The following is a 26,339-nucleotide window of genomic DNA, read 5'->3' on the forward strand; positions in this document are numbered from 1 at the left end:
CAACAATCACCAGCCAGGGCCTCGGGACCCGCACACCTGAGCACGTTCCCACAGCTACAGCCCCAAACCCTCCTAGTCATGCTTCCACCCAAGGGGAGGTAACCAGCACAATGACTCAGGAGCTGACCCTCCCACCAGGCCCAACCACTCAGTCCCCAACACCTGTGCTTGAGCGTCCTGCTTCCCTCTGCTCCAGCTTTCCCTCCAAAACTCTGAAGTTTAATCTGCCAGCAATGCATACAACATGCATACTATAGCTCGGGCCCCACTGCCCCACCCAAGGCCCCGGGCTGAAGGCTTGGTAGGAATGTGGCTAGACAGTGAAGGCTGGGGTGACTGCAGGAAGATGGAGCAGGTCACTGGGCATGCCCTCAAAGGGCAGAGGGTACCCTGGTGCCTCCTGTCCCACAGCCAGCCATGGTAGAACAAGGCTTTTTCTGCTTTCAAGTTGTTTCTCTCATATTTCTGTGATAATCACAAGGCTCAGACACCTGCAAAATGGAACACTAAGGTTTGATTTTCAGCACTGCATTTGGGGAGATATCCACCTGCCGCTCCTTCCCCATGAGTGGGAAAGGAGGGGTGCTGGGCAGGCTGATACAGAGCCCCCTCTACCCTGCACCCACAGAGCACAGCAGCCAGGCTGGAGCTACAGTAGAAGGCAACTCCCCTAATTCATTGTCTTGAACAAAGTCCTATTTTCTCCCCCCCTTTTCTCTTTGTTGTGTGTGTGTGTGTGTGTGTGTTTTTTAAAGGTCCCCAAAGGCTGTATGGTTCTCAGGACTGATTTAATTCTCAAATCACTTGGTGGATAAATTGGTGCTTGTGCTGTGTGTTTGTCCTAAGGAAGAAAGACCAAGAGTGCCACATATTAGATTTCTTACCAGATACAAAACAGAGGGAAACTCAATTAATATGCATAGAAACATTGCTAACCCTGCCTCTAGTTTCAAGCACACAGTTCCTCTTCAGACATGCTGGCGACTTGCACAGGAGGGAACTGATGGAAACAGCTACAGCTGGACCCAAGAGGCAGCCGGTTACTCAGAACGAAAGCCCTGGTGCTGGGAACCCAGACCAACTGGCAGGGGAGGCTGGAGCCCAGCTCACAGGCCAGGAGGGGCATGGGAAGCCCACCAACTATATGAGATGCCCAGAGTGGAACCCCAAGCTATACATGTAGACAGACACATATGCATGTATGACCCCACATGTCACCCACACCACTCTTCCAGGAAGTAGATAACATTTTGTGGGGGCAGTACCAGTGCTTTAACTCAGGGCCTGGGTACTGTCTCTGAGCTTTCTTTTGCTCAAGGCTAGCACTCTACCACTTGAGCCACAGTATCACTTCTGGCATTTTCTGTGTACGTGATACTGAGGAATCAAACATAAGGCTTCATGCATGCTAGCAAGCACTCTACTATTAAGTCTCATTCCCAGCCCTAGTTTTTTTAGGGGGGGGGCAATCTCAAACCTTGATCTTCCTATGTATGCTTTCCAAGGTATACTATAGATGTATATCACCACATCTGGCTTATATATTGAGATATGAGTCTCACTTTTTATCCAGGCAGGCCTCAAACTCTGGTCCTCCTGGTCTTTTCCTCCTGAGGATGAGACATCGTTCAACATAAAGGGTGTGCAGGTATCACCCACAGGTCATGGTCATAGGGATGGATGTTTCTGCGGCTGCCAAAATGGCCCGAATTCCAAAGTGCCTTGTGGTATGTTGGGAGCCAAGGGTAGGGTCAGGCTGGCCCATGGGTCTGTATCACTGAGTAAGATAACCACACAAAGAAATGAGCTGTCATGTATGACGCCATGCCTATGAACTTTGAGCTATATCATCAGTATTGTGAATCACTTTCTGCTGAGACTTGATTACAATTAGGTACAAATGTGTTATTGCTTTATCACTTTCTGCTGAGACTTGATTATCAATGTAACACCTGACAGGTTCTTGTTTTGTAGAGAGTATATAAGACCGGAATGAGAAATAAACGGGAGCTACAGTCTTAAGCTTACACCCTTAGGCTATGGTCTTGGGCTGTAGCCTTTCTGACCCCATCTGCTACTTGTCTTTTCTCATCCTCAGCCCCTAAATCAGGAATCCCGCCTTGCTGCCAGCTGGCTCCGGCAGTGGCCCACAAGCAGTGGCTCTGTACGCCTTGGCCACTGCAAGCCACTGCACCCTGGTCATACAGGCAATGAAAGCCATGTGTGACAGTGAACCACTGAAGGGAATACCGAGGCCAGAGTGAAAGTTTCACCTAGATAGTATGTCAGGTGCAAACTGTGAGAGGACCAGCTGGTGGTGAAGCAGGGGTCATAATTCAGCAAGCAAGTTTCTAGAAAACATGCACTGTGTGCCACAGTGGCTATGAGGTGAAGCATCTCAGAAGCACAGAGGCTGAGGAGACACCCTCAAGTGGCTCTAACTTGCATCTCAGTTCCTAAAGCTCGCTGTGTCATCAAGGTAGGTGTCAGTGAGACTTGAGACTGGAGTTCCTTGTGGGAAAGCCAAAACTTGGGAATTCAGCCCACAGTTTCACTTGTCACTTAATATTCAAGAATGCAGAATATTTATAGCTGGCTTCACTGCACCCAGAACTTACATCATGGCTCTCTGGATCACACAGGCAAGGCTGGCACCTCCAGGTTGGCAGAACTATAGAATAGAAGGGTAGGCCTGTGTGCCCCAGCACAGGTCTGTCTCTGCCCTGCACTCTGAGCAGGCTCTGTCAGAGCTGACTGGTATGGCTCATCATGTTTTCTTAGCCAATCCAGAGGTTTGCTGTGATTTCCCGAGCAGGGTGGGGCCTTAAGGAAGTGACACACACCTGGGTGGGGCTGTGAGGAGGTGAGGGTATGCACTAGGTGGGCACTGCATCAAAAGTGACTCATTAAACAAGGGTTTCTGAGCACAGAAAGGAAGATGACCACCTGTAACAGTGGATGGTCTCTTGCAGTTTTGTGACAGCTGATGCAACCCTCATCCCCACCCCATTCTAGCCTCTCAGTTGGGCCTGAGTACTAGCGGCCTGTCCTCCTCAGTGTTCCTGACAGCAGACAATACAGCTTTCTGAGGAAAAGGCTGAGTTCTGCCATTAACTGTCCCAGGAGCTCAGTAAGTAAAGCCAGACGCAGTCCGTGCTCCTAACAGCAGGAGATGCGCGCTTGGTGCCTGGGAAAACATCTTCAAAGCCATGAGTGTTTTCCCAGCTGCAGCTACTCCACCCTGGGAAATCTTTCCATGCCATTTCAAGAATGATTCTGAAAGGATTGTGCAAATATGCAGCCCGATGTCTCCAGTCTGGGAATTCACACCCCAAGCAGGGCAGCTTCCTTGGGCACACTGGTGGGATGGTCATCCTTGTGAGTGTCACAGTGGGTATAATGAAACACACAACCCTCAGTAGCCATGGTCACAGTTCTGCAAGCTGATACAGCACCCTCAGGGGCCTACCCTAAGCAGTCAGAAAGAAACAATCCTCGATAGAGGTAGGGCCAAGGCAGACATGTACACCTGCATGTTTCTATGTTTCTATTTTGTCAGCATGGAGATCCACGGGAGAACATGGAAGAGTTGTAATTAAGACATGCCCAGCCCTGCACAATGCCATGGAAAGGAACAAATGCATCCCAACCAGCTCTCAGCACCTCAGGAGCAAAGTGTGACCTACATGAGAATACTAAACGAACACCATGACCTATAAGTACAAGACACCAGTGCTTCGGGCAGACAGGCAGGCCATGGGGACACAGCTGCAGTCTAGGGACCGAGGCTCAGGCCCATTTTGCTATCAGCATGGGACAGGCTTCTCAAAGGAGGCTGAGGACCCACCCTGGTCATCTGAGTTCTGGTGCAACCTGAAGGCCAGCCATGCCTGCCTTTAAAAACGCTCAGGGAAAAATTACAAATATGCTGAAAGATACTAAGTGCTTTTCTTTCTAAACTTTTCCATATTTTCTGTATTTTTACAATGTTTTTATTTTTAAAAAGGAGAATTAAGTAACATCAAGCTGGATCTGGTAGTGTCAACTACAGCTATTAAGAGACTAGAGCAAGAGAATCACTTGTGTTCAAAAATTCAAGACCAGCCAGTACAATATGAAGAAACCCCTAATTCAAAACAAGTGAAATGGCACTGTGGCTGAAGTGGTAGAGTGCTAGACTTGAGCAGAAAGAGGTTCAGGGACAGTGCCCTAAGTTCAAGTCCCACAACTGACAAGAAGAAAAAGTAAAAAACAGGGGCTGGGAGTTTGGCTTAGTGGTAGAGTGCTTGCCTAACATACATGGAGACCCAGGTTCGATTCCTCAGAACCACATACATAGACAAAAGCCAGAAATGGTGCAGTGAGCTCAAGGGGTAGAGATCTAGCCTTAAGAAAAACCCAAGAACTACACTTAGGCCCTGAGTTTAAGCCCAGGACTGGCAAAAAAAAAAAAAAAAAAAAAGTGAAAAACAAAAAGATTGAGGATGTGGCTTAGTGGTAAGAGTACTTTTGTCTAACATCCAAAAATTCCATTCCCAGAAATCACAAACACACACACACACACACACACACACACCCCAGGGACATGAAGTTGTGTTTCATCCATATGGTAGAAGTCTTGAGCAAAAAAGCTGAGAGACAGCACCTAGGTCCTGTATTCAAACCTCACACACACAAGACAGGACAGGGCAGGTACAGTGCTACATGTCTGTAATTCTAGCTACTCAGGAAGCTTGTGGTTCGAGAGCAGTCAAGGCAAAAAAAAAAAAAAAAGTTAAGAAGACCCCATCCATCTGCCAGCAGATATGCGTTGGAGCCCAGGCAGGCAGGCTGCAAGCTCTACTTCACCAGAGCATCAGGTAACATTACAAAGCACAGACAGGTGGGTGCTCTTTTCTGCAGGTTCAAAGGTGCATCTGTATCAGAGGGCAATCACACCACAGACAGAACGGCACCCCAGAATCCATTCAGGTCAGAAGTTTCCCAGAGTTCTGCATATGCCCCAGGCACCATGCAGGGTGAGGCCTTAGTGACAGCAATGAGAATGACATTAAGTGAAGGACAGGCAGGAAGGAAGACAAGTGGGAGGGAGACAGGTACAGAAAGGAGCTCCACTGGCAGTAGCATTCTTGGAAGTACATAGTTTGCTTTATGAGGCAGGAGTAGATGAGAAGGAGGCCACGGGAGCTGGTGTGACCAGCTAAACAAGGAAGCCTAGTCACATTAGGATGCTTAAAGGCAAGGAACCCAGGCTAACTGGACGTGGGGTTCAGTAAGAATAGGGATCACAACACTTAGGGGACCTGGCTCTACACATGGTCAAATAAACACAAAATCTAATTAACAGTGATCCTCCCATCATCCTGCCTCTCAGGCAGCAAGGGTGGCTGACCTGGTAAGCAACAAGGACACCTCTGTTTGTCTTCTTGGTGGCAAAGCCTCTCCCTCTAGCCCTGGACCACAGCAGGGTTCCTTATTTCACACTGGAGTAGAGATACTTGGCTTTGGGGATGGGAACTCAGTTCCACCCCTGCCTCAGGGCGTCTGAGAGATCCTTGTGAAAACTGTGGATGGCTTGGGGCCGTGGGGTTCTGCAGCACTCAAGGTGTGATTCTGAGTGCTATCTTTATTTCTGGCTTTGGGGCTCAGTCTGTGAAGCCATTCTGTTGTTTCTCCCAGTACTGTGTCTGTCTGAACAGAAAAAATACGTGCCCCCCCCCCCGCCATCACCCAAACCACCATACTGACCCATACTCGTTATACTTTTTCAATGAGCACATGATCATTTTTAGCATTTTGATCTCACAAACTGACTAAGCCTTTCCAGAGAGCCTTCTCTGCTAACTGAGAGCACGCAGAGGCCCTACGTTTAACACACCATCTGGCCCTTAGGCCCCAGTTGGGTCCCACAACCACCTTGCCTGCTGGTGCGTCCCAGAAGTAAGAACCAACATAGCTGCCACAGTCATAGGCTTGTCACCAAAGGCCACCAGCCTCATCCTGAACCTTGTCTGCGTCCAGTCCTCTGACTTTAGGTCATGGGTCTGCCAGGCAGCCCTGTCCTTTCCACTTTCCTGAGCACCCACATTACCCCACATGGCTCTTGGTGTGATGAACAGACAAGGCACCCAGGCACACAACATGAGAGCTGACCTATCCCCAGCTCTTGAAACAAGCCCTGGCCACTGAGGAAAAACAAGGTGGCCTAGGGTCTAGGAAATGTAGGAGAAGCTCTAGCACTAGATGGACCACACTCCAAATGGGGAAGGTATTCCACTGAAAATCCACACAGTGGTTCATACTCCTACTATGCCATGGGTGGGGACACAACACTGGAAGTTAGGCATGGTGTAAATGGATAGACATGCTACTTCCGCTACAGGATGGAGTGGCTTCTGCTTCCCTGAGCAGCAGCCTGGTCTTGGGCCAACTCCTACTGAGCCACACTGCCCGCTCCCATCTTAAAAGCATCTGTCTAGATGAGGAAGATATGATAGCCAAGACCTCTGCACCTCCTAGCCTCTTTCTGGGCCTGGAGCACATAACCCAAAGGGAAGAGCAAGGGCAGGCACTGGGGACCCCTGCAAGGGCGAAGAGGCAAATGCCACAAGGAACACCTAGTTCCCACTGGAACATAAGCATCTCCCTACTCAGAGCACAGAAAAGGCCTAAGAGGGTACAACCTGAAGGTGACCTCAGGGCCTCAGGGGATACATCCTGCCTTCCTGGGTTCTCCTGCACATTTTTCTGTGTTTGTTAATTTTTTTTTTACATTGATCATGTATAACTCAGGAGAACAAACATTACTGCTTAAAATTACATTTGCTGAGTTCTTTTCTGCTATCAAGAGGAAGGCAGGCTCACCAGCATCTCCCCAGCCCACAGCAGCAAAACCCATAGGAGTACAGCTGAATGGGAGAATGAGCAGGCAGATCCTGTTTTCCTTGGCCTGGAGTGAGAGCTGTTAGACTTGCATGACAGTGAGAAAAGCTGGCCAGGCTCCAGCCAACCAGGAAACGGAGCCAGCACATATGCATAGGTAGGAAGATAGAGGAGAATTGCCTGCTCCCCATCACTGTCCTCAGCCCGCCTCCACCTGCCCACAAGGAATCACGCAGGAAAACTCCAAGTCTGTCACAAAGGTACATCGACCATCAGCACAAAGCCAGGAAAAATCCAGTTCCAGGTCTCCAGCATGTCCTAGGACTGCCAGTCAGGAAGCACTTACCAGGGCCATGTAAATTATGCCTTTCCTGACTTCTTGGACAACAGCTGGCTGTCATTTTTCGGATGTGCCCTCAGGGCTGCCTAAAATAAACTTGTGACTGCTCCACACCCCATGCAGTACAGGGGGAGAGGGTATACTCCCCAACTCAGGGCAGAGATAACAAGTGGAATACCCTGGCAGCTACTAGAAAACCCATGTGCACAGACCATATAGCCCACGAGCACACCCAGGGAACTTAGTCTAGAGAAATAAAAACCAGGCATCATGAATGGCAATAGCAACTGGAGTCACAGAACACCACTGACAGCCACCCAATGTGGCCTTCCCTCATAGGTGGAGGGCACTGCCAGGGGTCATTTGCTGTATCTTGACTGTAGGGGTTCAGAAATCAGCAGCTATGAAGAGCACCCAAGTGCACATGCGTGCACATACACATGCACTTGTGTATGTGTGTATATATACACATATATATGCAAAATACACACTAAAACATGTGTGCATAATACACTCATACACAGGAATACACACGTATACAATATACATAAACACATTCCTGAAAGCCTTGGGGGCTGCATGACCGTTTTGTCTTGACACTGGTCAAGACACTACGTGGACTTGACACTACCAGGTCTTGACACTACTCCAGGTTTTGAGGTGCACAATATCATTGCAGAAAACTGGGCCACAGGCAAATAGGACCTCCCCTTACTAGGGTTAAGAGACAATGAGTACAAGTACCCAATGGTTCTGTCTTGCTCACTATGTAGGTGTAAGGTCACTTTCCCTCCAGCACTCAATGACTAGGAGACAGGCTCCCAGTGGGTGGCTGTCACCCTGAAGAGCACCTGAATGGCACAGAAGTGTCACAGGAGCCTCCCCGACACATGTGTCTCAGAGCTAGTACAAGGGCACAAGGAGCAGCTCCTCCCTGTCACCTCTGCTAGTGGGCTCAGTCATACCACCTCTCAATTGGGCAGCTCTGTGAGGGGGCAACGTGGCTACAGAGCCTCATCCTCAAGAAAGCTCAAACCCCACAGGCAGCCAAAGGCCAGGGCACCCCAGTCATGCAGCTCTGCCAGTCTCTGAGTCTGTGATCAGGCTCTCTGAGGACTTCTCAGCAAGGATCCCTTGTCCAGGATTCTACTCACCAAACAGCCACCAGGAAATCAGTCAGCAGCCCTCCCAAGAGACAGAAGCAGGAGGCCAGGAGGCCAGAAGGCTGGGGACACAGCCCTGGGGGAGGGGCAGGCTGTCCCGCCTCTAGAGTACATGGAATCTCCACAAAAACCTGGCCATGTACAACCACCAAGCAGATATAAGACTTTATGGCAGCCTCTGATGCTCAGATGGACGTGGCAGCATTCTTAGCCCACCGGTCCTGAGCCCCAGTGCCACAGCCACCTTCCTACCTCAGCAGTGACACAGCCCTCAGCACAGCACAGTAAGCCAAGTGCCACCGGCCTCCAAGTGCAGCCTGATGGTCACAGCCTCCAGCCTCCAAGGCCAGGTCCCTTTCCCTCAAAGTGCTGCCAGGAACTTTTCTCACAGAATGAAACACAAGCAGGAGGTAAGACTGGACTGTGGGCCACAGGTGCAGGCAAGGTGGGAGCCTGGCTTTGGTGGGCTAGGAATCCAAACCACAGAGCTCAGGGCAGACGAATCCATAGTCTACTGTGATGGACAAACTCCCACAGCCACACCCCTGGCCATGCGCTTGTGTACTATAGGCTGCTAATGCGGAAAACAGCAGTGAGGAAGGGCTATGACCCAACCCAGGATTGCAGAATCTAGATCACATCCTAGACATCCTTCACAGAGAAGCTGACCAAACCCCAGCTGAGACCCACTCTGGTCAGCGGGAGGCATTGTGACCAAAACCATAACCAAACCAGAAAAGCCAGCCACTGTCAGAAAGCCTCCAGCTCACAGACAAGGAATCATGCTGCCCACAGAAATGCAGTCTGTCCTGAGCAGTCACAGGGGCTGGACATCTGAACGTGGCCTTTGGTGGCCCATAGAATAAGAGGAAGAGGAGATCAAAAAGCTTGGAGCCCCTCCAAAGTGGAGGATCTAAGGGGAGAGTCTTGTCCCTCAGCATCTCTGCAGCAGCCAGGCCTAAAATTAAGCTTTGACTGCCTCCATGGACAGCATGGCTCCATGTACATTGTCACACTGGTGCACATGCAAGCACCTGGTCACAGGAACTATAGTCATAACAGGAGAAACAGCGATGCTGGTGATACCCTGAAGTCTCTGGCTTCTTCAACAATCTTTACCTTTTTTTTTTTTGCCAGTCCTGGGGCTTATCCTCAAGGCTAGTGCTCTACCACTTGAGCCATAACACCATTTCTGACTTTTCTATGTATGTGGTACCAAAGAATAGAATCCAGGTCTTTGTGCATATTAGGGAAGCACTCTACCACTAGGCCAAACACCTGGCCCCAATGCTTACCTCTCAAGACACTGTATGTTGGGTGGGGAGTCTGACCCAGTGGTAGAGCGCTTGCCAACATGCACAGAGACCCGGTTCAATTCCTCGGTACCACATACATAGAAAAAAAGCCGGAAGTGGTACTGTGGCTCAAGTGGTAGAACTCTAGCCTTGAGAAAGCCCAAAGGACAGTGTTCAGGCCTTGAGTTCAAGCCCCAGGACTGGCAAAAAAAAAAAAGAGAAATCCAAATGTTTCCCAATTAAAAACATGAATAAATAAATAAAACAACAACAAAAAGACACTATATGCTAAAAAAAAAAAAAAGTATGGCTTTACAGCAAAGCATTCACTGTGTGTGGGACTCACAGCCAGGAAGCAAAAGAGGACAAGGACAAACCAAGGTTGCACTTCTTCCCCTACAGAAAGAACTAAAGACCTCAAGACCCACCCATAAGGCCCCACCTCTTAAAGTGCCATCCTGGAGACAAAAGAGAGGGAGGGAGGGAGGGAGGGGAAAGAGGGAGGGAGAGAGAGAGAGAGAGAATGCCAGTCCTGAGCCTTGAACTCAGGGTTTGGGATACCTTAGCTTTTTCACTCAAGGCTGGCACTCTACCACTTGAATCACAGCTCTACTTCTGGCTTTTTGCTGTTTAACTGGAATTAAGAATCTCATGGACTTTCCTGCCCCAGTTGGCTTTAAACCTAGATCCCCAAATCCTCCAGAGTAGCTAGGATTACAGGTGTGAGTTAGCAGCAGAACAAAGCCTTTATTTAACAAATGAACCTTGAGGGGACTCTGGAGATCCAAACCCTAGCAACAGGCATTTATGTGCCTAAAACTCCACTGACAGACTAGAATATTCCATATGGTTATCCGAGAAGCTCAATATCAAAGTGATAGAGAGGTCTCTAGCCACCAGCAAGAACTTGTATAACATGTCCCAGCAAAGAGCAAACTCTAAAGTACCTGAGAATGATCATAAGAAGCAGACCAGATGTCCATAACCACCCCACCTCCCTGAATGACATTCAAGAGAACCTCAACTAGTCACCAAAGACATGTCATGAAATCACACAAATGAGAAAATACACTCACACCTGGGGATTGGCCAAGTACCATGAGGCCTGAGGTTCTGTTCCCAGCACCTAAAGTAAACAAATGTGACAGCAAGAATATTATCCAAAGAGACAACGCAAAGATGCTTACTCTACTAGATAACTAAACATACTTTTTAAAAACTAAAAGAATTCAGAAGCAATCTTTTACTCCCATTTCTTGTAAGGGGAACAGGAACTATTTCTCTTCTCCATTTCTCCCTACTATAACCCTGTTATATTAAAATAAATCAGAACCATGAAAACCAGGTTAAAGGCTGGGTTCTACTTCTAGCTACTCATGAGAGTAAGATCTCAGATCATGGTTCAAGGCCAGCCTAGGCAGGAAAGGCTGTGAGACTCCTATCTTCCATAAACTACTCAGAAAAAGCCAGAAGTGGTGCTGTGGCTCAAGTGGTAGAGCACTAGGCTTGAAAACACCCAAGTCCAGAGTTCAAGCTCCAGGACTGACAAAACAACAACAAAAACCAGGGTAGAGAGATGAGCATGTGATGAAAGACAATTTCAGAATGGTCAAAACATATGTCCGCCATCCGTCATCCCTTGTCAAATGCAAGGAGAAACTATAAACCTTCAGCTTACTATGTCAATGTTTCCTCAATGGGGCTGTTTTTAAAACCACTCAGTTGTGGGTACAGCACAACTGCACTAAGACTGGCTGAAATTTAAAATATGACAATAGCAAGTGCTGACATTAGATGTCCTGGAAAGCAGCTCTTCAGGTTCTCAGAGACCCCCCCACACCCCGCCCCACCCCGCCCTGTGCCACCATGGCTACAGCAGGCCTAGTCCTGGTACATCTCCAGGAAAGCAGCCACAGAAAGGCTCATACAGATGTGTATCCGTTCATAACACACACACATGCCCCTAGAGATTACTCAAATGTCCAAGAAGCAGCACCCAGGGATGGTTATGAGGAAATTCAACGGTGAACTAGTACTCAGCCACAAACATGGAAGAAGTGGAAATGGAGCCAGGGAGAAGACACCTGGGGAGCCAGCTCTGAGGCAACACAGGTTCTCTCAATCTATTTCCTCCATGGAAGACAATCAACCAGACTAAATCTCTTCAGCTCCAATGTCCAGCTTACACTCAGTTGCCTGCCAGCCCATGTCCAGCAGTGATAGGCAGCAATCACACCACAGCCAGCTCAGCTCAGGGAGCTGTGAGTCTAGCAGAGCCACCACTCCTCCCAAGGGTACAATGACAAAAGCTGGCCAGAGCAGGAAGCTCTTCTGACGAAATCCCACTGGACAAGCGTCTTGGCTTGGAGAAAATTCTCAAGGCCATGAAGTTCACAACCTCATTCTAATGGTTTTATAGGAAGCTGAGGGCTTACTGCCCATGTGATGTGTGTCTGATTTTCAAGCTTACCAAGAAAATGAAGCAGCATGGAGCTGCCGGGCCTGTCCATGTGAGTACCACAGCCCGAGACCATCGGGCAGATTCCGGAGCCATGACCACACAGGGATGAGCAAGGCTGCACTGGGAAAACTGACTGCCACTGGCCAGCCAGCTGCCCACACACTCACTCACCACTCACACACACTCCAGTCTGGCTGGTCCTGGTCCCCATCCACATGGCCAACAGTCACGGTGACGGGCAGCAGATGCCAATAAGCATGGGGATATTTCCTTACATGGTGCTTCCCAGCTCTCTCAGAGCCACTGCTGCCCGGGGTCAGCACTCACCCCAGACACCCTGAAGAACCCCAGTAGCTGGGTGACTGCAGGTGACGCAGCTATTCTGTGGTCTGCAGAGCCAGCCCAGCACCACATCTTGGCCCTGGCATCTCAGAGGTTACTAAAAATCCGACCCTATGCTGCTGCCCTTGGAAAAAGAGGCTGGTTGACGCAGGACCCATCCCCGAGAGGCCATGAGGAGTCCTGCTCTCCTCTCAGCCCTCCTTTCTGCCAGCCAAGTCCGGCCTGCTGCAGAGGGGCCCACACCCTGCAGACACTTGGTGTCATGGTTATCTCCTTTCATGTGGCTCACAACACCCGGCATGCATATCCTTGGCAGGGATAAGGGAGGGGGAAGGCGCTCTGCAGCATCACCAGCACCATGCTGGGTGGACTTCAGTCCTCATGGCCCTTTGCGGCAGGAACTGGCTCTAGAGAGTTTGATTTGAGTAACTGGGCTCAATAGAAGGATTTCCCAGGGCACAGGCTGAGACTCTCCTGTCCAGGCATCACCCTCAGAGGAAGAAAGTCCTGTGGATGTCAGCCTGCCAGCCCCAGGAAGCCCCGGCACAGCACTGAAGAGGAGGAAGAGCAGGTGCCAGGCCCTTCCTCAGACCAGCTGCCAAGAATCCAGTCACCAGGACAACAGGCAGGGCGTCTATAGCAACACTCCTGACAAGGACATCCAAAAGCACCCACACAGTCCCACACCCAGTTCCCCCATGCCCAAGACTTCAGCGCTAGGGCAGGAAGGCTGTAGCCCCATGCTGTCCAGGCCACTCACAGGCCGAGCCCACAGGCCCAAGTGGAACTGAGCTCCATGGAAACCACTCCCCAAGGGGCGATGAAATTTCCAGGACATGGGGACATATCTGCTGTGCTGGCGCAGGCACACAGCACTGGACTGTGGGAAGTAGATGCAGCGGGTCCCAGAACTTCACAGGCAGCCACTGGGGGTTGGGAGGGGGCACTGTACTTCTCCATCAGGCCTTGCTGCCCACCCTGTTCCAATGCTTATGCTAAGCATTCCATATTTTTCCTCTAAAAATATGCCTGACACCTCCTTTTAATCATTTCCCATGAACCAGAGACCAGTATCCAGGCAGTAGACTAGCACTCACTTTGGGGGAAGACTAGCTCCCCAAGAGAAAAGAAGGGGGCCTGAGGACATATATATGCTCCCAAGCCATAGTACCGACTCAGAGACCACCAAGAAGCAAGCCTGGCAGCCTGGGAACTCACCCAGGCTTCTGCACTCCCTCCACAAGGACAGGGACTGCGACCTCTGCTGGCCAGACTGCCAAGCCACAACTTCCCAAAGCCCACTCCCCAGGGTCTTCTCCAAGGGGCCAGAGGCCCCCTTTCAATACCTACGACCACAAAAATAAACAGAGTATATGAATCTACCAGTAGTTCCATGCTGAAAACCAAACAAGAGATCAGATGAAACATGCAAAACATGTTCAACTTCCTTCTTCTCCTACTCAACATACACTGTGTGTGTGTGTGTATGTGTGTGTGTGTTATGAATAAAAAAATACATGGCTCGGGCCGGGAGTTTGGCCTAGTGGTTAAAGTGCTTGCCTAGCATGCATGAAGACCCGGGTTCAATTCCTCGGTACCACATACATAGAAAAAAGCCAGAAGTGGTGCTGAGGCTCAAGTGGTAGAGCTCTAGCCTTGAGAAAGTCCAAGGACAGTGCTCAGGCCCTGAGCTCAAGCCCAGGACTGGAAAAAAAATAAATAAATAAATAAATAAATAAATAAATACATGGCTCATGCTGTAATCCTAGCTACTTAGGAGTCTGAGATCTGGGATCATGGTTCAAAGTCTGTGAGACCGTTATCTCCAATTAACCACCAGAAAACTAGTGGCGCTGTGGCTCAAAATGGTAGAGCTGAAGCACTCAGAGACAGCACCCAGGTACTAAGTTCAAGCCCCATGACCAACCCCCACACCAAAAAATACACACACACACACACACAAACACATTTTGCTTTTTGTCTGATCCTGAGTTTTGAACTTGCTCATGGCCAGCATTCTATTACTTGAGCCACAGCACCACTTCCAGCTTTTTCTGCTTATGTGATACTGAGGAATCGAACCTAGCATTTCATGCCTTCTAAGCAAGCATTCTACCACTAAGTCACATTCCCAGCCTTTTACCTGGGTTATAGGCAGGTACCACTATGCCCAGTCTCAAAACATTGTGATTCAAAACACACCACACACACACACACACACACACACACACACACACACACATATTTTTGGGGGGGAGGGGGTGTCGATTGCAGCACTTGAACTTAAGGCCTGGGAACTGACCCTGAGCTTTTTGGCTTAAGGCTTTTTGGCATTAAGCCACAGCACTTACAGCTTCCTGGTAGATGATTGGAGGTAAGACACTCACAGACTTTCCTGCCCAGGCTGGGTTTGAACTGTGACCCTTAGATCTCAGGCTCCTGAGTAGCTAAGATTATATGCATGAGCCATCAGCTCCCAGCTTCAACATGTATTTTAGTAATCAAAATACTCACATTTAAAAAAGATCACTTGAACTTAAAAAGGATGTCTATTATTTACTTCTGGGCTTGGACAGGAACTTTAACCTTGGCCATACGATGCATCAACCCTAAACCAGCAGTGCTGCTGTGTAAATCCTTCCAGGGGCCAGGGGCCTGGGGAGAGGGAAAAGACAGGAGGGATTGCTAAGAATGAAAAGAAAGCTACAGGTTTGACAAATGAAAAACTTCCACAGTGGAGTTCATTTTCAGGAAACCAGAGGAGTCTTGAGAAAGCTCTGCCCTCAGAGGCTGGAGTTCTGGGAGAGACTCCAGGGGCTATGAACGTCGGCCTCCATCTGGAATTCAGGAACCAGGAAGAATCAATGCTAGAAACAGAACTTAATGGCCTGCTAAATGAGTTTAGCAAGATGTGGATGCAGGTGCCATGCTACCTTGTCCTCTAAGAGCCACTACAGATGTGATCAAGGTGCCCTATGCACACAGCTGCCAGTCCCAAGGGGTGTACAGCTAGGGAACCCTGGACAAAGCAGAGGTGCTCGGCTTGTCTGCTTTACAGACCTCTTGTAGAACCTGCTCTCACTTCACAGGCCCCACCCAACCCACAGTTCTGTGCAAGAGATGCTCAGGGTGGCCTAGCTGGGCGGAGTCCTAGTGCCCAGCCTATGCACACACAAAGACTGGTCAGGCACCAGTCAAGGGGATGAGGCTCTACTTTCCTGCCCAGGCATGCTGCTCTCCAGCATAGCAATCTCTCTGGGTACCACACAAAGGCCCAGCTGGCAACATTGGAGTGGCGTTGCGGCATGCTTACTCTAATCCTTCCTTCCAAGATAAGGCAAGGGCCTTAGCAAGTTGTCATCTGATGGAGGTTCTATCTGTTCATGCGTTGTGGGGCTGGGGTAGAAGCTCAATGGTGGTACACTTGCCTAGGTTCTGGGTTCTGTCCCTATTACCAAGGGGGAAATAAATATACTTATATATATATATGTGCATATGTATGTATGTATGTATGTGTGTGTGTGTGTATATATATATATATATATATATATATATATATACATATACACACCCAAATCACATCACGGTCTCAGAGCTGATAGAACAAACATCCCTTCTGGTTACTTATTTATAAGAGTAGGTTACTGCGTACATCTATCTGGACACAGGATATAGGACAACCACCTGCATGAAGCCCGCAGTGTCCCCACCGACATCCCTGTCCTCCTAGGACACTGCACTCAGCCTAGATGTGGGCACAAGCCTCCGCGGCCACCTGCTGGGACACCCAGCTGCATAGCTCCTGGGATTCACCTTACGTCGACGGACGGACACAATGTGTGATCATGGAGCTGAGTGGATCACTCACTCACACACCTGCTGAAAGAGGGAGGGTACCACTGTGAACCAGGCAGGTAAGCACTGCGGTGAGGCCTAGAAGTCACACAGGAGGACTGGGCCAGAGCCCAGGATAGGACAAAGCCAGCGACACAGGCAAGACCATGGTGTGCATGCTCTCGGACATCTCAACTCCATTGCTTAGACCCAACAAATGCTGGAGTTTCACTCTCTCAACACATGTGCTACATAGCAGGGCTTGAATTCAAGACCAGGCACTGCACCACTTGAGCTACACCCCAGCCATTTTTATGCATGAGATTTCAAACTCTGGTCTCTAGACCCTACCCCCCACATGTATTCACAGTAAGAAGTAATGTCCCCTTCTGTCCCAAAGCTCCTTTGAGAAAGCACAGTCCAGGTCACATGCGGGCTTCACCTGGGCCCTCACGGGGTCACACAGGAGCCTACAGATATAGTGGCTGAAGAGAGGCTCCTCCCACTTACCTAAACCCCTCTGGTCCCACTACCTCCTGAGGAAACAGAGAAGGCCCCCCTGTGGCTTAGGCTATGCCTGATCCACAGAGGTACAGGGCCTTACCTCAGGACTGGCTTTCTGCCTGTGGAGCCTGACCTCAGCTGTCGCTGCCTGTTCCTTCTTCCGCTTCTTGATCTTTTTCTCTATCCGTTCAGGAGCTTTTCTCTTCTGTTTTGCCATCCTACAAGACAGAACACACCGCTAAATGAGCGGGAGAGTAGGTTCCCACAACAACACAAATATAAAGAAATTTTATTTTATTTATCTTTTGCCTGTCTTGGAGCTCAAACTCTGGGCTTGGACACTCTGAGCTCCTTTTTGTTCAAAGCCAGCATTCCACCATTTGAGCTTTTCCTGTGAATAACTAGAGATAAGAGACTCAAGGACTTTTCTACTCAGGCTGGCTTTGAACTGCAATCCTCAGATCTCATACTCCTGAGTAGCTAGGATTACAGATGTGAGATATTGGTGCCCGGCTAAGAAATTCCTTTCTTTTTTTTTTTTTTTTGCCAGTCTTGGGCCTTAAACTCAGGGCCTGGGCACTATCCTTGGGCTTTCTCAAGGCTAGAGCTCTACACCTTGAGCCACAGCACCATTTCTGGCTTTTTTTTCCCCCCTATGTATGTGGTACCAAGGAATCAAACTCATGTCTTTGTACATGCTAGGCAAGCAATCTACCACTAGGGTAAACTTCCTGGCCCAAGAAATTCCTTTTTGTTGTTGTTGTTGTGGCTAACAGAGCTTGAACTGGGCCTGGAACTATCCCTGAGCTCTTCAGCTCAAAGCTACTGCCCTTCAGTCAAGCCCCACTTCCCATTTTCTAGAGGTTAATTGGAGATAAGAGTCTCAGGTCCTTTTGTGCCCGGGCTGGCTTTGAACCTTGATCCTCAGATCTTAGCCTCCAGAGTAGCTTGGATTATAGATGTGAGCCACTTCACCCAGCTACCTTTTTTTTTTTAATTAAAGAATTTATTAACATTGACTTTTACATCATATTTCAAATGTCATGTTTAACAAACAGGTATTCAAGAAGGGAATTTCTATATACAATCATAATTAAAATTAAGCTGAGGGTTTGTATGTCAAAAGAAATTCCATTTTTAAAATGGTAAATATATATAAGTTTAAAGAGGTCAAGTACAGCCAGGCACCGGTGACTGACACCTGTGAGATTTGAGGATCACATTTCAAAGCTGTCCTTGAGGATTATCTCTAATCAACCAGCAAAAAGCCAGAAATAAAGCTGTGGCTCAAGTTGTAGAATACCAGTCTTGAACAATAAAACAAACAAACAAACAAGTAAAAACATGAGACCCTGAGTTCAAGCCTTAGTATCAGCACAAAAATAAATAAAAACAGGGGCTGGGAGTTTGGCCTAGTGGCAGAGTGTTTGCCTAGCATGCACAAAGGCCTAGGTTCGATTCCTCAGTACCACATATATAGAAAAAAGCTGGAAGTGGTTCTGTGGCTCAAGTGGTAGAGCTCTAGCCTTGAGAAAGTCCAAGGATAGTGCTTAGGCCCTGAGTTCAAGCCCCACGCTTGGCAAAAAAAAAAAGAAAAGAAATACACTATTTCCCTGACTCTTATATATCCATAACCCCTCTGTGTATCACCTTTACAATGAAACATAAATAAATTAAATAAATAAAAACAGAGGAGGTCAGGCACAATGGTTCATGCCTGTAATTCCAGCTACTCAGGAGGCAGAGGTAGGATTGTGATCAGAGGCCAGCCTGGTAAATACAGAAACCATACCTGAAAAATAACTGAAGCAAAGAAGAGCTGGGGATTGGCTAAAGTGACAAAGCACAACTGCCTAGCAAGTGTGAGAGGATCTGAGGTCAAACCCAGTAAAGCCAAAAACAAGTAACAGAGAATGATAGTAATGGAAAGACCTAGAGCAATGGGCCTCCCTGGAGACGGAGCTGGGTCAAATCTGGGAGAGAGCCAGGAGCGGGCACAGAGCATGCTAGGGGCCCCTACCTCACCTGGTGCCGCCACTAATTACAGCACACTGAGTCTGGAATCAGAAATTCCAGGCCTCAAATTAAGCCTTATCTTTAAAAAGTATCAGGGGGCGGGGGGGGGGGGGATATCTTAAGCCAAAGGCCTCAAATTTCAATTAGCCATGTAATAAGAAATCTTGAAAGAACAGGACTGTTGACACAAGGGCACTGACAGCACAAGGAAGACGCCAGCCAGTCACTGCATCAGAGAAAGGAAAAAAGTTCGGCAAATATTTACATACTAGGTATGAAAAAAGTTAAATCTATATTCATTCTGGGAATATTATTAAAAAAGGAATCGCTAAGTCTATTTGTCAAAAAGAAGAAAAAGACATTTCCATGTTTTTGAGTGGTTTCTTTTAGTAGTTCATAACTCTGGGACAACAAATGCTTGTCCTAGAAAACAAATTTATTTTCATATTTGGTTAACTGACTTTCAACCAAGATGCCAAGATAATTCAAATATTAGTCTCTTCAACCAAATGTGCCATGACAACTGCACAGCTGTGTCAGAAAAGGAATTTGGATACCTACATCACACCATACACAAAAATCAACTCAACATGGGCCAAAACCCTGAACATAGGAGGAAAACAGGGATGAATCTTTGTGAAGCTGGGTTACATACATGCTGGTATCTTAGATCACCAAAAACATACATCGCAGAAGGAAAAAAAAATGTACTCTATTAAATTGTAAATGATGGCAAAAAAGTAAAATCAGAAAGGAAAAAAAGAACAATAACTATTATGGAGAATATGGGGAATTAGAGTCTCATTCACCACTGGTAAAATGTTGCAGCCACTTTGTAAACTAGACTGGCAGTTCCTCAGTTAAAAAACAAACCAACCAAAATAGAAGCCAGACATGGTGGCTCATGCCTGTAATCCTAGCTACTCAGGAGGCTGAAACCTGAGGATCTTGGTTTAAATAAGCAGCCTGGGCACTAAAGTCTGTCCATGCGGCTCCTATTTCCAATTAACCACTAGAAAACCAGAAGTGGTGCTGTGGCTCAAGGGGTAGGATGGTGGCCTTGAGCTGAATAGCTCAGGGACAACACCCAGGCCCAGAGTTCAAGCCCCACAACCGACAAAAAAAGGGGGTGACAGGAGATTGGCCTAGTGGTAGAGTGCTTGTCTAGCATGTATGAAGGCCCGGATTTAATTCCTAGGTTATCACATACATGGAAAAAGCCGGAAGTGGTATTGTGGCTCAAGCAGTAGAGCTCTAGCCTTGAGAAAGCCCAAGGACAATGCTCAGGCCCTGAGTTCAAGCCAGGACTGGCAATAAACAAACAAACACAACAACCACAACTACAACCACCACAACAGAAAACCCAAGGCCTGGAGTTAGGCCTTATGGTAGAGTGCCTAGCATGCACAAAGTCCTGGGTTCGATTCCTTGGTACCGCATACGTAGAAAAAAGCCAGAAGTGGTACTGAGGCTCAAGTGGTAGAGCTCTAGCCTGGAGAAAGTCTAAGGACAGTGCTCAGGCCCTAAGCTCAAGCCCAGGACTGGCAAAAAAAAAACCAAACAAACAACAGAAAACCCATGTCAGGTACCAGTGGCTCATACTCGTATTCCTAGCTAATCAGGAGGCTGAGATCCAGAGGACTGTGGTTCAAGGCCAGCTTAGGAGGAGAAGTCAAAGTAGCTCTATCTCCAATTAACCAGCAAAAAGTGAGATTTCAGGCATGGCTCAAGTAGTAAAGTGCCAGCCAAGCAAGCAAGGTTCTGAGTTCAAAGCCTAATACCAGAAAGAATACAAAATAAAAGTTAATAACAAGCAATTACCCTAAGATTAATAGCAATTCCACTTCTTTATTTATCCAAAATAAAGAACATGTCAATGACCACTTGGAAATTGATATTCACAACAACAGTGATGAGAATATCCAAAAGGAACAGGGGGCACAAATGTCCAAATGAAATACAGCCATACAGTGGAGTAGTATTCAGCTACAAAGAAAGGAAGAAATTCTAACACATGCTACAGCTGTGAAATGGATGAACCCTGAAAACATGTTAAAGGAATCCTATACGAAGGACCACATAACAGTATACTTCTACCTGTAGGAAATACTCAGAATTTCAGAAAAATTACATACAGAAAGAAGCTCATGGGTGCTGAGTATGAGGGCAGTGAGAACAGGAAGTGACTCTAATGAATACAGGGTGCCTTTGGGAAGAACAGTATTTCAATGTTAGGCTGTGGGGATAGTTGCACAACTCTACAAATACACATACTTTCTTTTTTTTTTTTTTTTTGCCAATGCTGGGGCTTGAACTCAGGATCTGAACACTATCCTTGGGCTTTCTCAAGACTAGAACTCTACCACCTGAGTACACAGCACTACTTCCAGCTTTTTTCTATGTATGTGGTACCGAGGAATTGAACCCGGGTCTTTGTGCATGGTAGGCAAGCACTCAACCACTAGGCCAAACTCCCAGCACACACGCTTCTTTTTTTTTTTTTTTTTTTTTTGCCAGTCCTGTGCTTGAGCTCAGGGTCTGAGCACTGTCCTTGGACTTTCTCAAGGCTAGAGCTCTACCACTTGAGCCTCAGTACCACTTCCGGCTTTTTTTCTATATGTGGTACCAAGGAATCGAACCTGGGTCTTCATGCATGCTAGGTAAGCACTTTAACCACTAGGCCAAACTCCAGGCCCCACACACACTTCTTTAAAAAAAAAAAAAAAAATGCTGGCCTGGTGGCTCATGCCTGTAATCCTAGCTACTCAAGAGGCTGAGATCTGAGGATCAAGGTTCAAAGCCAGCCCAAGCACAAAAGGACCTGTGACTCTTATCTCCAATTAACCTTTAGAAAATGGTAAGTGGGGCTGAGGCTCAAGGGTAGGGTGGTAGCCTTAAGCTGAAGAGCTCAAGGACAACACCCAGGCTGAGCTCAAGCCCCATGATCCAGAAAAAAAAAAAAAAAAAGCTGGGTGTGGTGGCTCACACCTATATTCCTAGCTACTCAGGAGGCTGAGTTCTGAGGATCAAGGTTCAAAGCCAGCCGGGGCACAAAAAGGCCTGAGACTCTTATCTCCATCTAACCCCTAGAAAAAAATGGGAAGTGGGGCTTGGCTCAAGGATAGGGCAGTAGCCTTGAGATAAAGAGCTCAGGGACAGCACCCAGGACAAGCTCAAGCCCCATGACTACCAAGAAAAAAAAAAGCTCAAATGCCAAGGAAAGAAATGATGGGGAAAATCTATGAGCTGAGATGCATGTTGGAGAAAGCCATGTACACCCTTAACATGGGACAGCATGTTTAGAACCAGGCCTGGGAACCATAAGCTATACCTGTGGCACCGGCTACCACTGTCAGAAAATTTGTTTTCTCCCAGGCCTTCAGGAAAACACCAAGTGACTTGGATCAACTCCTACAAAGCAGCACGAAGCTAAGTTCCCTGGGTTGCATGGGTGGAGGAGGAAGGAGACTGGACGGGAGCAGGGTTGGGAAGAAAGCCCACCAGCAGATTCCTAGGGAGCTCAGTGGAGGGTGTCCACAAATGGAGTCCAGGGTCCCCACACCCAAAATGACCCACTCGAAAGCTAGCCTCAGAAACTCGCCCACAGACCCAGAACCCTCCCTCTCACATCCTATTTCAGTATTATTCATTCAGAGCTTGGAAACCATCTATCTACCAGCCCTACCTCCTGTCCTTCCAGGGGGCACTGAGGGCACAATGATCTGCCATCCCTTGAGATAACTACATTTCACTCTTGCTCTGTTCGGTTTCTGCACTCAGTACCTCTCCTTGCCTTCCTATCTACCCCACCTGGTACTTCACAGGGCTCTGCTGACCATCTCAAGGCAAACTGAACCTCTGACCTCTCCGAGAGCATGTCCAGTGGGGCTCAGTAACTATATCCTGTTCCCTACTTCAGGCCCTCTCCCACAGGACCTCATGTCACCTCTCCCAACTCTCATACTCCAACTTCTCCCTGTCTTGGCCTCTGGAGACAACCTCAGCTTTTGAGCAGGGATCCAGAGACACACCCTCAGCACCACACCCATCTAACGGGCACCAAACATTTTACCATGCACAATCTCCTCTCCGTCACCATGGCATCACTGCAGGCAATGCTCTCCATCTCCAGCAGCTTCACCTCTGCCTTCTCACTGCTCTTCCAGAGCCACTTGCCTTTCAGTGCATGGCATTTAATCAAGTGTGCCCCAGCACTCTACCACAGAGACACCATGTGACTAAGGACTGTGGCTGAATCTCAGTGCATACTTTATCTGACTGGTGACAGCAGCCCAGCTTTCTCCATCTTGAGGTCTCTTCTCAGAGCTCTCCCCAAACTACACTGCTGACTTGGTCTGTTATACTTGTATAGATCACCTACATATCTGTAACCCCAAACTTAATACAATCAAAGCTCCTGATCCATCTCCCTTCAGTGTCTCTCCTCTCAATAAACAGCCAAGTGACAAAACGATCCTAACACATGTAGTCCTAGCTGCTCCGAAGGCCGAAATTTGAATATCATGGTTTGAAGTCAGAAAATAGGCAGAAAAGTCTGTGAGACTTAGCACCAAATTACCAGCAAAAAGCCAAATGTGGAGCTGTGGTTCAAGTGGTACAGAGCCAACCTTGAGCAAAAATACTATCCAGGATTTGACTTGTGTTTACTATGTCTACACCAGGTGTCCTGACGCAGACCAGTCTCTCTGAGATTGATCTCTGGATCTGCACCTTACTCCTCCAGCTAATTTCCCACATCCTTCTACTAGAGTTATATCTGTTAGGGGGCCAGGAGTGTGGCCTGGTGATAGTGCTTGCCTAGCATGCACGAAGACCAGGGTTCAATTCCTCAGTGCCACACACATAGAAAAAGCCAGAAAGGGTGCTGTGGCTCAAGTGATAGGGCTCTAGCCTTGAGAAAGCCCAAGGACAGTGCTCAGGCCCTGAGTTCAAGCCAGGACTGGGGGGGAGGGGAGAGAAGCCTCACGTCGAAGTTTTCCCTTGGAGATTGCAGGGTCCTGGTGATGTCCTGAACCTACCTTGGGAACCTCCCCCTCTGTTCCTTTTTCCTCTCCCTCACCTTAGCCCTCTGTCTACAGCTTCCTCTGCTTCTCCTCTCAACCTGCCATCCACCACGATGATTTTTCTCAGAGGTTCCTATCAGGAAGCAGATGAGATTTTTCTTTTTTTTTTTTTGCCAGTCCTGGGGCTTGAATTCAGGGCCTGGGCCCTGTCCTTGAAGACTTTTTGCTCAAGGCTAGCGCTCTGCCACTTGAGCTGCAGCATCACTTCCAGCCTTTTCTGTGTATGTGGTACCAAGGAATCGAACTCAGGGCGGGCCTCGTGTATGCTAGGCGAACACTCTCCCATCAGACCGTGAGATTAGGCCCGCAGATGAGATTTCTGTCCTAAATTCGTCTCTACCTGATCCCCAGCGATGATCCCACGGCCTAGAGCGACGGACGACGCAAAGGAGGAAACCAAGGAGGGGCCGCGGAGTGGACAGACGAATGGACGGATGGATGGATGATGGGAAATGCGAGACAAGCTTACGAGAGAAGGCGGGCGCCAACAGCTCTGAGGGCGGCTAGGGCTCCGCTGCCTTCCCACCCCGGCTCGTCCACACCGGGCCGCCCGGGGGCTGCTCGCCCGGCTTCCGCGGGCGCCGACCACCGAGTCCCGCGGACCACGAGGAGGGCGGTAACCCGGGGCACACACGCGTGGCGCCCGTCGGGATTCGGAGTCTCCTCGGCTCTCCCGGCGCTCCCGACGCCCAATCGTGTGGCCCGCCATACCCACCTGAGCCCGCCGGCGCACGCTCAAGTCCTCCCTGACGCCAGCTTCCGGCAGGCCGGGCGCTTCAGGGACGCGCCAGTCCCGCCTCCAGCCACGCGGCGCCTCCCATTGGTGGATACCCGCCTCCGTCTTCGTGCTGGCCAATGGCACGTGGAGCTGCGGGCAAGCTCTGGCGCGGGATGCTGGCGTCATCTCCTGGCGCCTCTGGTTGCGGGGGCGGGGTGCAAGCCTTCGGTTGCTAAGGCAATAAGCCCCGGAAGGCGCGGCGCCCACGGCGCGCTGCGACCTGGGTGCCAGCCTGACCCCTGCGCCTGCTGCGCGCATCGAGTGCAAACTAGATTCCAGAGCCGGTGGCTCATGCCTGGAACCCTAGCTCCTCAGAGGCTGAGATCTGAGGATCGCGCTTCAAAGCCAGCCCGGATGCTGAGCCTCTTATCTCCAAGTAACCACCAGAAAACCGGAAGTGGTGCTGTGGCTCAAGGGGTAGGGCCGGTAGCCTGGAGCTCAGGGACAACGCCCAGGTCCAGGGTTCGAGTCCCACGACCGACAACGACCATAATCATAGAATAATAGAAGTAGCAGCTGAGGCTGGAAGTGGTAGAGGGCTAACGTTGAGCAAAAGAGCAGCTCCCCCAAGTCCAGAGTTCAAGCGCCAGGGCAGATGAAAGAAAAGGAAGGGAGGGAGGGAGGAAAGGAAGGAGAGAGGCAAACTATGGATTCCGGTGGATGACCTCCAGTAGTTGGCACCAGAGTGAATGCTGAAGGATTGACCCTCCCTTCACACCCAGTTTTCCTAAGGTACATACCTAGGCAGTCTACTGTCTTGACTCTAGCAGGGCAATACAGCTAAGCCCCCACCTCCCTTGACCTAGTGGCTTTTGCATTAGCCTCTGCCTTCTTGTTCAGACCCCATAAAAATCCATCTCCTGTCCCAGCTTGGACACACAGTCTCCAAGCCCAAGGGAAGGCTGTGTCCCTTGAGATAGAATCTCAAGAAACAGTCCTTGCCCGTGGAAGATTGAGTCTGGCCTGTTTCCTTCCTTTCTCCTGCATTTTCCTAACAAATGCTGACTTTTTTTTTTTCCTGTCATAGAACTGGAACTCAGGACCTGGGTGCTCTTTTGCTCAAGGCTAGCACTCGGCCACTTTGAGCCACAGTACCACTTCCCATTTTCTGGTGGTTAATTGAAGAGTTTCCCTCCCAACTTTCCTGCCTGGGCTGGCTTCAAACCAAGATCCTCAGATCTCATTTCCCTGAGTAACTAGGGTACAGGTAGGAGCCACTAGTGCCAAACTTGAGTGGGAGCTTCCTACTGACCTCATCAACCTCCACCAACTGTGTCACCCACCTCTTTCCCAGCCAGCTGTGGGATGGGGGAGGAAGGAAGGAAGATAAGTAAATCAAATATTTTTTTTTGTCTGTCATAGGTCTTGAAATCTGGACCTAGGCATTAACCCTGAGCTCTTCAGCTCAAGGCTCCCGCCCTATCCCTTGAGCCACAGTCCACTTCCGGTTTTCTGGTGATTAATTAAAGAGTCTCATGGACTTTAGTGCCAGGGATGGCTTTGAACTGAGATCCTCAGATCTCAGCCTCTTGAGTAGCTAGGATTACAGGCGTGAGCCAGTGTGCCTGCCTAAATCAAATCTTTTATTAGAACTAAAGAACAGCCCCTTTTCTAACCCTGATAATCAATGTGAGTCTTAA

At 48.8% G+C, this 26,339-nt stretch overlaps 1 protein-coding gene across 2 annotated transcripts in view; it reads right to left on the reverse strand.

Moving 5' to 3' along the window:
• Positions 1-24,720, reverse strand: part of Chlsn (cholesin) — a 100,987-nt gene extending 76,267 nt beyond the window's left edge. Inside the window, exons 1-2 of one of the 2 annotated variants that reach the window (XM_090324321.1) lie at positions 24,637-24,720; positions 16,922-17,039 (exon numbers count right to left, since the gene is read on the reverse strand). In XM_090324321.1, coding sequence (XP_090180447.1) covers positions 16,922-17,038 — 117 coding nt within the window. In that variant the 5' untranslated portion in view covers position 17,039; positions 24,637-24,720. Of the gene's footprint in view, positions 1-16,921; positions 17,040-24,390; positions 24,539-24,636 lie in introns of those variants that run through there. The other variant, XM_090324322.1, reaches the window with a different exon arrangement.
• Positions 24,721-26,339: the final 1,619 nt, after the last annotated feature.

Source organism: Megascapheus bottae, chromosome 34, assembly GCF_031878675.1.
Source record: "Megascapheus bottae isolate mThoBot1 chromosome 34, mThoBot2.hap1, whole genome shotgun sequence".
NCBI lineage: Eukaryota > Metazoa > Chordata > Mammalia > Rodentia > Geomyidae > Megascapheus > Megascapheus bottae.